General features: G+C 40.6%; 1 protein-coding gene across 1 annotated transcript in view; it reads left to right on the forward strand.

Annotated features, from left to right (window-relative positions):
- The window catches only part of LOC308140662 (TRPM8 channel-associated factor homolog), a 20,983-nt gene extending 7,476 nt beyond the window's left edge, over positions 1-13,507 (forward strand). The window contains exons 5-12 of the mRNA XM_080510539.1: positions 8,160-8,458; positions 9,583-9,757; positions 9,915-10,009; positions 10,877-11,087; positions 11,464-11,700; positions 12,157-12,380; positions 12,479-12,592; positions 13,056-13,507. Coding sequence (XP_080366665.1) covers positions 8,160-8,458; positions 9,583-9,757; positions 9,915-10,009; positions 10,877-11,087; positions 11,464-11,700; positions 12,157-12,380; positions 12,479-12,592; positions 13,056-13,298 — 1,598 coding nt within the window. The 3' untranslated portion in view covers positions 13,299-13,507. The remainder of the gene's footprint in view (positions 1-8,159; positions 8,459-9,582; positions 9,758-9,914; positions 10,010-10,876; positions 11,088-11,463; positions 11,701-12,156; positions 12,381-12,478; positions 12,593-13,055) is intronic.

Genomic DNA, 13,507 nt, shown 5'->3' on the forward strand with positions numbered 1-13,507 from the left:
GCACTTGCAGTCACAATGAGCAATTTGGACCAACGATTGGCAGTGATGTTGCAAATGCTTTTAATGCAGGCTAGGAGGCTGTAAGGGGTGAGCTGTGAGCTAACTTCCTGTATCGGTGTCGTCCATTTTAGTGGAGGTGTTAAAAGTATTGTGAACGACACTGCAACCAGAATTTTTTTATCCATTTTCAGGTCTTTTGACAGGTTTTTAATCAAAGTCAAGAGTGGTTTCTGGCTCGGCCATTCAAGGACATTCACAAAGTTGTCTTGGTCATTTCTATCTGGCTATTGATATCCTGGTTGTCGTAAGAGCTGTCCTTTTGTCTTTCACCCGCACAGAAAGAGAGGACAGATCTCTTAGTTAAGGGAAGCAGCGGTGAACTTTAAATATAGTTCAACAAACCTTGAGATTGGATTAACACAGTAATTTATTATAAAAGACAGAAATACTGGCCTAACAAAGATTAGTCTTATACTTAGCCGATAAACGCGAAGGAAAACAGCCAAGGATGAAACAGTTGAGCTCAGTACGAGGAGGAAAAAGACAGAGAGCGTGAGGCAGCCGGAGCTTCCCTATATAAAACACGCGCTGCTGTAAATCCCCTCTTCCCATTGGCCACCGCTGGAAGGAGGCGTAAGCAACGTGCTCTCCTATTGGCGGACCTTCACACAGACAGAACAAACTACGGTACCCATGATGCATTTCGGTATTTGTCCATCATCTACAGCTCAATAACAAAACAGTCCGCCGCCATTTTAACAGTTTGAATAAGTCCATGCAGGAAGCGTCACAGTTCGGAGGTCAAAGAAAACGTCATAACTCTAACAATAGCTCTCTTGATGTGATTCTATCACATCACAAATAAACATTAAAAGAGAACAGATTAGTTTCATCTTCTGGATCAAAATGACCTGGTTCACCTGTGGAAGTTAACAATGCCATATTTACTACATCCCGTTTGTCAGGGGAGATGGCAGTGTTAATCAAACGAGTAAGAAGCTCTCTATTACATGGAATGCAACAACAAATAGAAATCAACACAGACATTACCAAACATGTCAGCCAAACCGTCCCACATGAATGTATCAACTCCTAAATTATGATGATGAATAATAATTTTTTTTATTTTGAGTGTAAGCAAACCTTCTAGAGTCCTAGTTAAGGTGCCATCTGCTGTTGTGTTATTAGGGATGAAAATACACTTATCACCAAACATAGCACATACTCCTCCTTCAGCCAGGAGCATATCAACGGCTATGCGGGTCGGATAAGCCATAGTTGAGGTTACTTGAAGCTGTTCGTGGACGGCTGCAAAACCCATTTCTGTCCAATTGCCTAAACGTTGAACATTTTAATGAATATAATTAATCCTGTCTATTTTTATTAGGTGTCACCGGAAAAACATTGAGATAATTGGTAGGTTTTCAAAACCTGCTGCTATTTGATCAACTAATTTGTATTCATCAGGCACTCCTATCGCATCTATATAAGTTGGATCTAATTGTCTTCTCCAATCTCTTTTGCGACGTTTAAAATGACTTTTTGGTGCACCTCAGTGCGTTGTATTAGAGTAGAAATTTTATCTATGTTTAAAAGCAGGACTTTTACTGGAATTATTAAAGTTACAAATGCATATAAACCTCTAGCCTGTCTTGGGAGTCCATCATAAATTTTATTTGATCCACACCACCACCATATATCTGACCTAGTTAATAGCGTGAAATCAATGGGAACTTGAAGTGTTTTTTCGCACAAAGTTGAATCAAGAGTTCCTAATTTGTGTTCAACTTTATCAGCATTTACTTTAATACAGGTCAAGTTTTGTTTAGCCACTGTGCTATGAAATAGGGTTTTTAAGTTTAGATATTGTAGTTATGAGAAAAGTTTCTTACAGGTGTTACTAGGTATAGTTTGATTCATTAAGTTAACTATACAATTTGAGTTTACTGCAGTCGGCACTACCTTAAGTAGAGGTCGAGAATGCATACACAAACATGAACCTTTAATTGTGTCCTGGGAGATTTTAGAAGCTTGCTCTGCCATTAGCAACCAATTATTTACATCACCTAAAATTCCTGTTGTTATTTTGAAATAATCATTTACTTCTTTAACTTGAGTAATGGTCCTAATTCCTACACGTTTTGTTGCTGGAGACATCCAAGCTTTAGCTCCTATTTTATTTTGGCAGAGGTAATCACACAATTTTATTGGGAAAGCTACATCTCCCTTATCTCTCAATTCCCATAGAAGTAAATCCCAACACACTCCAAAATTACCTTTAGGGAAAACAGGGGGAAAAGTAGTATGGTTGTTAGTTAGATCTACCTTAATTTCTATTGATTCACTATTTGAAGTTGGTGATTTTAGCGTGTGGCTGATGCAAGTGTGTTTACTTGGTTTACATTCGTTAGAGAACTAATACCTTTACCTGCGGGATGGGCAGTGACATGTACAAAAAACAGGATGATAAGACAATTAGTAATGCAAGTATTAATCTACATAAACATTTCCATGATTCACATATACAGGACCTCTGGCTTTGACCAGAACCTTCAAACAGTTTTTTTTCAGCCACTTCATCCTCTGTTCTTCTGTGAAGATGAATTCTTGATTAATTCTTTCTGTCTTTCTATATCAGTGCTGCTCCTCGGATCCTTCGTGTTGTACAATGTTTTGCGATCTTCTGACCGGCTTGAACCTAACAATGTTTTCTCTCTAATTGCCAGGGGTTGCTGCAGTGCACCCCTGGGGATCTTTCGTCGTCGGTGTCGTCGCGATGATCTCCTCCTGGTGTCGATTCTGCGTAGGATGCTCCCTCGTTGTCATTTGGCCCCTCCTGGTCGTTGAATTCCTAGTCGTTTTCAGGAACGATGATCTCTCTGTCGGATGAATCTGCCTTGGTGCAGTAATGAAGATGGCACCACGCTCGATGTCCTCCGACCCTCACGGCATGTGATGTCTTCTCCGTCACTCAGAATGGACTCCATCACCTTGGATTCCTGTAAACATTACAAAAAATTCTCCAGAGATGGGGGAAGACTCAAGTGTCCTTCCTCACCTGCTGTGAGCAGGAAGTGTCACCATTTACAGGCATTCTCCTTTTATCTTGTAAATAGCTGGTGTTGTTTACAATCCCACCCAGCTTTTATTACCCCTTTTTTGATGTGGTTAGCGGGCCGTCTGCTGAGGAGTTATCTCTATTTCAAAGGGATTGCATACACCATGTGTGTGTGTGTGTGTGTGTGTGTGTGTGTGTGTGTGTGTGTGTGTGTGTGTGTGTGTGTGTGTGTGTGTGTGTGTGTGTGTGTGTGTGTGTGTGTGTGTGTGTGTGTGTGTGTGTGTGTGTGGAGACAAGAGAATTGAAAGGAGCATTTGTGTGAGTTGTGTCACGGAAGTACAAAACAAGATGGTGGATCACAAAATACTACATTTCAAATGGCGGTTCTCAGAGAGCAGGAGAACTGTCCTTGGTCTCCACCATGTGTTGATGACAATGGAACAATAGAAGCTTAGCCGTAGCATCTGCTTCCTATGTGTCTTTGCTAAAGGACCATTTCTAGAATAAGTTTATGTGAATGCGATTTATCTTGTAAAACGTCATAAGTCATCAGCTGGTGTTCAGTCGCAGTGTAATGTTGTCTTTGATATATGTGTAAGATTGTAAATTAACCAGTTAGTATAACAGATAAGCATGCAGACCCTGTGTCTGTGGCAGAGTCAACGTTGGTTTACACATTATTATCTGCTCCTAATATCATTATCAAAAGAATGCGATCACTGTAACAGAATTAACACATTTTCATGAAAGTTAAACAGTTCTATGCATAATCATCAAGTTTAACTAATCTCAATTAAACCCCAATTGTTACCACTGCCTTAAAGCAGTTCAGTTGTCGTCTTGCTGGAGGGAAACTGGTGTCTTCTCCTTTAGTTAGCAGCTCCTGCTAACTGTGTCTGCTGGTTCTGCAGGCTGAGGAGAAGAGGATGAAGTTGGTGTTTCAGGAGCTGTCCTTTACAGCTCCGAGTTGGTCCCCTCCAGACTGAAGACCTGGTGGCTCCAAGCTATGACGGTTTTCCTGCTTGTTGAGGAAAACACAAAGAAGTTATGTGAGATGTCTTTTCTTGGTCCCGTCTTGGAAGAACCGGTCGGTTCCCTGGAAAGCAGACTCTGGATCGCTGGTCTCTGGATGTGGAAGGTCTGACCCTCATGGTAGGGTCAGCAAAGTTGAGGAGTGGAGGTCGCTGGTTTAAAAGTTGTTAGTTGGTTAAAAGTATTAGTTGTTAACGCTGGGTGAGTTGAACTGCTGTAACTCACCTCCTCTGAGCGAGGCTCCCAGGACCCCCTGTGACACGAGTGCATCCAGAGGTGTGAAAAGTCTGCTAGCTGAAGCAGTCTTAATTACATGTTGTAAACAGAGAAAGAGGAAGGGGGAAGGAGATCCTGCAGAGCTCCTCCAACCCCCTACTAGGTGCGATAGACAATTACATTCCTGAGTCTTTTTTCATGTCATGGCTGCGTCTCATGACAAATGGAGATTTTTTTCTACTAAAATTAACAATCCAAATTAACAATCCTTCTGTGATCCTGTGTAATCCCAACATTCCCCCTGTGGCCTCAGAAGCATTGTCAACAAATGATTCTGAGGGCACACATGTTCAGTCTACAGATAAGAAAGTTCATATATTAATTCATTCTTGTGGTATCATCTGGACACCTGGTAAACAATTAGGCCTTGTCGGTACAATCTATCTCTGCTATACAATAGTACTACAAAACAATCCTTCAGGTTATGAAACACAATTCAGAAAAACCACAATAATACTGGCATGATGTTAAATAACTAGCTTTTGTCCCAGTTAATGTTAGTGAGACAGGGCTGGTAGTTAAAATGGTTGAAGTGTGAAAAAGAAGGGGGTCACCTCAATGAACACTGTATGTGAATGTATATTTATATGACTATGTGTAAGTCATACTGAATCCTTACTAGTGTTTCAACGTACCTATGTGTCTGACAAAATTGTGCACAAAATTTAATACAAGTGTACTTGTTAAGTGGACAGCGATGTTTTAAGTCCATCTGAGGTTAATAGCAGGGTGTCTTGCTATTACTTGTTTAGGAATCGACTTCCTGCTCTTGCAGCTCAAGTCTGCCGGTCTGCAGAGAACAAAGAGCTCATTACAATACCAACTGTATCAAGTTGGTATTGTGGTATTGTTGCTGCGGGGGTGGTCTATGAACAAGCCCTGGTTCTTGGAGACAGAGAGACAGTTAGAGGCATTCAAATTCATCACATGCCGCTAAAATGTCCCTCAAATTCATTTCAAATTCTTCACTTTTTTCCTTCATTCTCATACTAACTATCCCATCTCTCCACAATACCAACACTCTTTACTCTTATTTGCTGGGCTAACTTTTTCTACCTGCCTTGTTCCTTTCTTTCCATAATAGCCAACAAAATAACATACTTTTCCTTCAAAACACACTTCCTCTTCTCCTTCAATATAAATCACATTTCTATTTCTCGTTCTTTTACTTAAACCACTTTCTATTTCTCGTCCTTTTACTTAAACCACTTTCTACATGAAGAGGGGGTTTCTGCTTTACTTCTTCCCTTATCCTGTGTCTTTATCCCTTTTTCTCCTACTCAAGCACATGGAGATAACAAAGCACACAGCATCCATTTTTTTTCTTTCTTATTTTATACTTTAAAATGCCACTTTTTCAGTTTCAAAGCTGAGAAATGTCTCACTTCAAACTGCCTAAAGATCTCCAATAAAAGGCTGTCTTTACTCCACTAGAATAACCGCACCGTAAGGTTTATCAGTCATCTAGTGTTTCAATTCGGACACTTTTCATTCACACAGTCATTCACAGTGTTATTCTCGGATTGAAAACTACTTTTTCCACTTATGATAAAACAACAACACAACTATATCAACTCACAGCATCACCCACACAATTGTGTATTTTACCAGAACATGAGCCTGATGCAAACGCACAATACATACAAACCACTCACACAATCTCTTCATGCTTACAAAATATTAAAAAAATGACTGCAGTTTCCCTTAAATAGCGCTTTCCTAGTTAAACGCGTCCCGGACGCGGGGCAAAGTTTGCAAGTGATCAAGCTCCAAACTTTGCGGGCCTTTCATCCCATGTTAGAGTTTTTTTTATAAACTTAGACTACAGCGACCTTCAGGTCCTTATTTATAGTTCAAGGAACAGTATTTATAGTATGAGGCTTTAAAATCTCTATTTAACGTACCCAGTACGGTTCTTTGTTTAGGATAGATAGATCCAAAGGTCCCAGACCTTCCTCAGCGTGTCTTTGACACCTGGTATACATAAAAAACTGCGTATTCCACTCTCAAGTTTTTGAACTTTAACATATTTACCGTTAATTCTATAAAATTTAGCAATATCAAACGGCGTTCAACTTCACGTACCACAGAGCCAATTTATCGTGTCCAATGTACAGTTATTCGGTAAAACAGGAAACTGCGCACCTTTCAATTTAACCCGGGCGGCTCGGTATTACGTTCAGAAAAAAATCGTTTTTCACTCACCGGACCAATTCGTCCAAACTTCCCTTCCGTTAAAAATCCTGTTCGTGACGCCATTTTGTCCTTTTGTCTTTCACCCGCACAGAAAGAGAGGACAGATCTCTTGGTTAAGGGAAGCAGCGGTGAACTTTAAATATAGTTCAACAAACCTTGAGATTGGATTAACACAGTAATTTATTATAAAAGACAGAAATACTGGCCTAACAAAGATTAGTCTTATACTTAGCCGATAAACGCGAAGGAAAACAGCCAAGGATGAAACAGTTGAGCTCAGTACGAGGAGGAAAAAGACAGAGAGCGTGAGGCAGCCGGAGCTTCCCTATATAAAACACGCGCTGCTGTAAATCCCCTCTTCCCATTGGCCACCGCTGGAAGGAGGCGTAAGCAACGTGCTCTCCTATTGGCGGACCTTCACACAGACAGAACAAACTACGGTACCCATGATGCATTTCGGTATTTGTCCATCATCTACAGCTCAATAACAAAACAGTCCGCCGCCATTTTAACAGTTTGAATAAGTCCATGCAGGAAGCGTCACAGTTCGGAGGTCAAAGAAAACGTCATAACTCTAACAGAGCATTGTTCAAGAGCGTTCTTCAGGTGCATTTTAGCAAAATGTGCCCTTTACTAGGAATTGGCTGATACCTGGCAGCTCTACCATATAGGCCACAATAATGGATTGCTGTAGAGAGGTTTGTCCTTCTGGAATGTTCCCCTCTCTCCACCGATGAACAATGAAACTCTGACAGATTGACCATTGGGTTTTTGGTCACCTCAAGGCCATTGTGCTCATTGGGACCTTCAAGAAGAAAACATTGGTTTTGATGAAAAAAACAATGCTTGTTCGGCAAGAGAGTTCATACTCCGCATTGAAGCTGTTGAAATTAGCTCAATTTTGAGCCTCGTTGCAACAATTATTCCTCATGAACATGTGATTTCTTGTTTCCTTTTTTGCTTTCTTTTTTTCTCTTGAAATTGCAAACACTAAAAAAAAACAAAAACATTGACATTGTTATTATGGTGTATTGTGTCAAAAATTCTGAGGAAAACGAAGGAATCCATTTCGAGTAAAGCTGTGAAACGCCATGGATGCTGAACAACATACTTGTGTAATTTTTTTGCTGCATGAAAAAACATAGTCAGTATAGTCGTATAAAATGAATAGCACATATTTGCAGTGTCAAGACACAAGACAGGACAGGGAAAGCTGGAGGGGATTAGTAACATATAATCAAGAGTGGTGGATCAATCGTAAAAGGCAAAAAGTTGACGAGTGAATAAAATGGTCAGACAGTTATGAGAATACCCTCAGGGATGCAGCTTGTCAAGACAAGAATGACAGAGAACAGGAGATAACAGAACAGAATGACACGCGTACAAAGTTATGAGGCCGAACCCCAGACTGATGAACTGGCAATGACAAGAGTTTGTATATCAGTAATTCTAAGTCCTGAGTCCATCCACATGCTTTTAATCATTTGACTTTCACTGTTGTGCATTTTGGACACAATTACATTATTGACATTCTACTCATAACTATCAGTTTGTCATTACCATGTGTTTGCATAAAAAAACATTTCTTCTGTTTCAGGTAACAAGATCCTGAACAAAATGGGTTTGAGTGTGTTAAAGGAAACTACTCCAGCCGGAGTATACAACGCTGCCGTGCCAAGCCAGGCCACGAGTACCAACTTCCACTTCCGTCATCTTCTCAAGCGCTTTGTTGGCCATGTTGTTGAGGGTGAAGAACTTACCGACCAAGAGCAGCAGCAGCTTAAAAAGCTGGGAAAAGAGTCTGCCTACTACCTGAACTTGAAGGCTTATGACAGCTACTCCTACACACAAGTCCTGTCTTTCCTCACTGAGACCTTGAAGAGTGGCATGCCAGAGGTGAGTGTAGGAAATTGTAGAAATTTAATGGCTGGTGTTGTAAATAGTCCTCAACAATATGTCCTGCCTTAAAATAACTAACCCATAACACAAGTAAGAAAATGCATTAACATATTGTAGTAGCAAATACATGAATCAGTTCCATGTTTCTTCTTTCTAAATAGCATGAGTGAATAAGTTGTCATTCATTCATCCATTAACCCATATATTCATGTGAAAAAATGTGGACAGCCTACAAAAGCCCATGTGTTTTGTTTTATTTTGTTTGTTGTTGTTGTTGTTTTTTTTAACATATGAAAATTTTACATCAATTTTAACACAATTGAAAGTTTTGAAAAATATAAATGAATTATTAAAATTGAAGAAAATACTTAAAAAAAACTTTCTGTAAATTGTAATAATTAAAAACATTTGATTTCTGGTGAGGACTAAATTAGGACACCCCCACATGTATTCCCACTTTAAAATGGCTCAAATGTAACACAGTTGTGTCACATCAGGATCACATGATTAGAACATCATAACTGAGCAATTGAAAGAGGCTTGCCTTATTTAAACCTCAGAAATGTAGTTTTATGTGCTCCCGGCCGTTTGTGAAGGTGTAAAACATGGTGAGATCCAAACAGCTGCCCGAGGTCATAGAAAATTCCCGCTGCTTATGAGTCTGCTAAGTGATTTAAAATGGTCTCAAAACAAATTTGAAATAATCCATTCCACTGAAAATAGTCTACAAGTGGAGGATATTCAAAACGACTGCCAACATGCTAAAATAAATCAGCAAAACCCTAAAATGTCATAACGGGACTTAGTTATTTCAGCCACACTAACTGTAACACCAGCTGTTGGTGGGAAAGGTGGCCTAAATTTTCCCTCTGTTACAATTCACATTTTTGTGGATATTGTTTGTTTAACGAGTAAAAACTTTTTTGTCGTTTACCTGCAACTAAATCACTTTCTTTTCCAGAGATGAATGAAAATGAGATTAGACATCAATATGTGAACATCGCGTGACAAGGAATAAAACATCTGATGGGGTGTACTAATGTTTTTTCACATGACGGTACCTTCATACCACCATACTCTTTTCACATGTCTGTTGCTGTTTTTCATCAATTCATATCAAGGTGAGTGAGGAAAAACCTGTGACAAGTCCCAAAGACCACCTACTCCTTCAAGTAGCCACAGAGGTATACGAATTGTCTGAGGATCCCGACGCCCTCCTGCCTTACCTGATCAAGAATTACACGGCGATGCCTGCCGTGTACAACCAGAAAATCCTGATTAATGCCAAAACAACAGGCAAGTGCCGGTAGCAAATTTGCCAAATGACGAGATTAACATGTACAACAATCATTTGTCCAGTGCTTAACTTATATCAGATTAAAGTAAACATGTCTTGGGATTGTTAAACGCTTGCTTCTAAAGGATGTTTTGCTTCTTTTTTTGTGTGTATTAGATAAAGAGGAGTGGATCAGCACAGGTCTGTACCTCGCTCCTGGCATGAAGACCGACATGAACATGCCAACAAGCATCGTCAACAAGAGATGGGTGGTAAAGAATAACTACAAATTGTACTGGACGCATCATTGAGTAGTAAATTATCTGCTAAATTAGGCATGCAAGACAAGTTTATCTGATCATATGAACATTGGAGAGAAAGGGTGGAGTCACAGAAGGTTTTGGGAAATGATCTCCAGAGAATTGGAGCAGCTGCAGATTAGGTCGCTTCTGCTAGATATGTGCTTCATGTGAGTATCGTGGGACAAGAGGGTGGTGTTGACTGAGTGGAGTGTGTGAGCTGAGGTGTGCTGGTGAAGGAGTTCGGACCGATATGATGAGAATAGGTCATTATTGGCCTTGCAAGTCATTGAGAGGATTGTAAATTGGCCAGCCATGGAGGTTTTGAAAAACGGATGTGATTGGGTCACAGGTTTTAAGAGTCTGTAAGAAGTGGAGCAGCACAGTTCTTGATGTACTGGAACTTATTGAGCCACGGAGGATATGAGTCTTGCAGTAGCCCAGAAAAGATGGAATGAAGGTGTGATGAGGGTCTCTGCGGCTGAGATTGAAAGACAGACATGAGTGGAGGTGAGCAATAGTCTTGAGATACAAGAAGGCCGTTCTGGTCGAAGGAAGATGAAGCTAAGATTTCAGTTGTGACATGAAATGGAAACTGTGGAGCTGTTGGTCTTCAGAGTGACATTGAAGCAATAGGTGGGTGTTATTTGGTTTTATGATGACAAGTGGATTAAGCTAAGTGGCCAGAAATGTGATATGAACCAAAGGTAATGCACGGTCAACAGAACCTTCAGAACCTGACCATGGTGAAAAGTAGGAAAACCGACGTGTTGAGTATTTCGATGAAGTCAGTGGTTGTACTGTTTTGAAGTTGTAGCACACACTTCATGTCGTCCACAGGTGCAGATAGGCTGTCAGACCGATTATCTGAAACACGCCGAGCTGAAGAGAGCACCGAGTGTTTCTGAGCGATTCCCAGTAACCTCAGAGGTAATGCAGGTGTGGAACCTGTGGGGGGGGCTCATCTACCTGGTGGCTCCGGTCGACTCAAACGTGGAAGGCCAGGAGGTCATCATTCAGAAATCTGTGTCTGCCCCGTACTATAAACATGGTGAGTCTGGGTCACTGTTGCTTCAGAAGATTCTCTTGCAAAAAGCATAAATCTATGGTGGAGTTATATATTTATTCATAGTTATCGTTCATGTTGCTTCTGCACATCGTCTTAGCCCCATTGTAAGTCCAGGTTCCAATTTGAGTTTAATGTTGAAGGAGAATTGAGGAATGTGGAGTATTTTGCACTTATTCGAAGTGCATTCTATTCTATGCAGGACTTCTGTTTAATCAGCTTGAAGAAGACACAGGATGAATCTGAATGTTGATGAATTATTTATCACCTCCAGTACAAATAACGTCAAGCTTGGGCAACACGTTTACCACAATTCAACTTTCGGGAAACTTTTCCCAATATCCACCTTTATTTATCGTAGGGGCTACGACATTAGATGACTGGGCCTTGCTGCGCTCAGCACCTTCACCCTGGGCAGAACTGGAGTTTGACAATATCATCCTGACTGTACCGTCACGCATCGTTCGTGGCCTGGATCGCCCCGACGAGGTGGCTCTGCTCTGGAACAGCATCATGAAGGGCGTTGCGGATCTGGCGGCCATACCGGAGAAATTTGCTCGCAAAGAACGCTTTGTTGCAGATGTGCAGATTTCACATGGTGAGTATGTTTTTGGGCATCTTAAGACCTGCTGATAGAACAGTGATAAACCAAGACATTTCATATACAAAGAATAGTTTTTTTGCTGTTAATTTCACAGCAAACAATACGTCTTTGACCTCCAGAAACTTATTGACAATAGACTGGTCTGATGTTGTATTTTTTTTTTAGATATATTTATTTTTTGTGTTTTGTTTGGTCTGCTGGTGAAGTGGCATTAATCATTCTAATTTTGCCCCCATTGAATGATGCAATGAAAATAAGTCAGGAGCTGCAAAAATACATAGACTAAAGGGGGCAAAGTTCACCAATCCCTCTCACTTCGGTGATGTAAATGTTGTGTTCAGAATGAGCAAGTGTGTAGGTTATTTTGATGACAGTTTTCATGTAAAGCATTTTTACCCGGCGTTACATTCGGCCAAGAAACGCGACAGACTGTGGTTTTTCTCCTTCCAGGTTGGCTTCATGCAGGCTATCCCATCATGATGCACTCATCTATTGCATCCGAGCTGGTTAAACCAAACGATGCCAGAACAAAAGGTCTGTGGGGAGAAACTCATGAATTGGGACACAACCAACAGCAAGCCTCTTGGGAGTTCCCACCGCACACCACGGATGCCACATGTAACCTTTGGTCAGTGTACGTGAATGAAGAGATGCTGGGGGTCAACAGGGCACAGGTGCCGTAAATATCTTCTCTTTCAGGCAGCTATTTAACTCTATTTTGTCATGAATGTGTTTCAGTGGCAGAATTTTCCTTTTGATGTCTTTAATGCAGGCTCATCCTGCCATGACCTCAGAATCTCGCGAGCGTGGCGTTGATGAGTATGTCAAAACCGGCAGAAACCTCAACGACTGGTATGAGTGGACAGCTCTTGAGACCTACTTGCAGGTCAGGGAAAAAATTAACTTTAATTCTTGGTGCATTGCAGTACTGCAGCGAAGACGTTAATTCATTTTTTTTTTTTTTAATGTGAAGACATATTAAAGCCTGGAGTCTTAATATAAGCAGCATTGATAGACACTGGATGCACAGGGGATCAGTGGTTAAAACTCTCACTTCTCAATGAAAAAAATACCCAGTTTGAGTCCATGTTGGTGGGCTTCATGTGGGCTTCATGTCAGATGTTCTTCCTGTACGTGTGTGGGTTTACCCCAGGTACTCTGGTTTGCACCAATGATACAAATACTTGCATTAAATTTAATATAATTTCAAAATAAATTCCTGAAATGTTACAGGGTTGTTTTCTTAATGTATATCAAATCACTTCTGGGTTGTTGTTGTTGTAGCCTAATCCAAAAAAAAAAAGAAAAACTCCCAGAGCTTCATCTCACTCTCTGTCTTTGTTCTGCAGCTTCAAGAAAAGTTTGGCTGGAATGCCTTTAAGAATGTCTTTTCTGCCTACCAAAGCATGAGCAACGTCCCCACTGACAACGCAGGGAAGATGAACCTGTACACCGAGACCTTCTCACAGAACGTTGGGATGAACCTGACCACGTTCTTTAAGGCCTGGGGCTGGCCCATTGAAAAAGATACCGAACAGAAACTCTCCCATCTGCCCCTGTGGAGTGATCACCCCATGGCCAAGCACGCCTGAATGTTACTCTGCCACTGATTTAGATCCACATGATAGATGAAAATGAACAGTGAGTGGATTATCTGTCTGTATAACAGAATTGTTGATTGTTTCATTGATGTCAAACATGAATAATGTGTATGTCAAAGTGAATTTCTCCGATAATCATCTACTGCACGATCTGAAGCATGAAAAAAACAAATAATAATTTTGAAGAACTAGGGGTTAAT

Source organism: Blennius ocellaris, assembly GCF_963422515.1.
Source record: "Blennius ocellaris genome assembly, chromosome: 2".
Lineage (NCBI taxonomy): Eukaryota > Metazoa > Chordata > Actinopteri > Blenniiformes > Blenniidae > Blennius > Blennius ocellaris.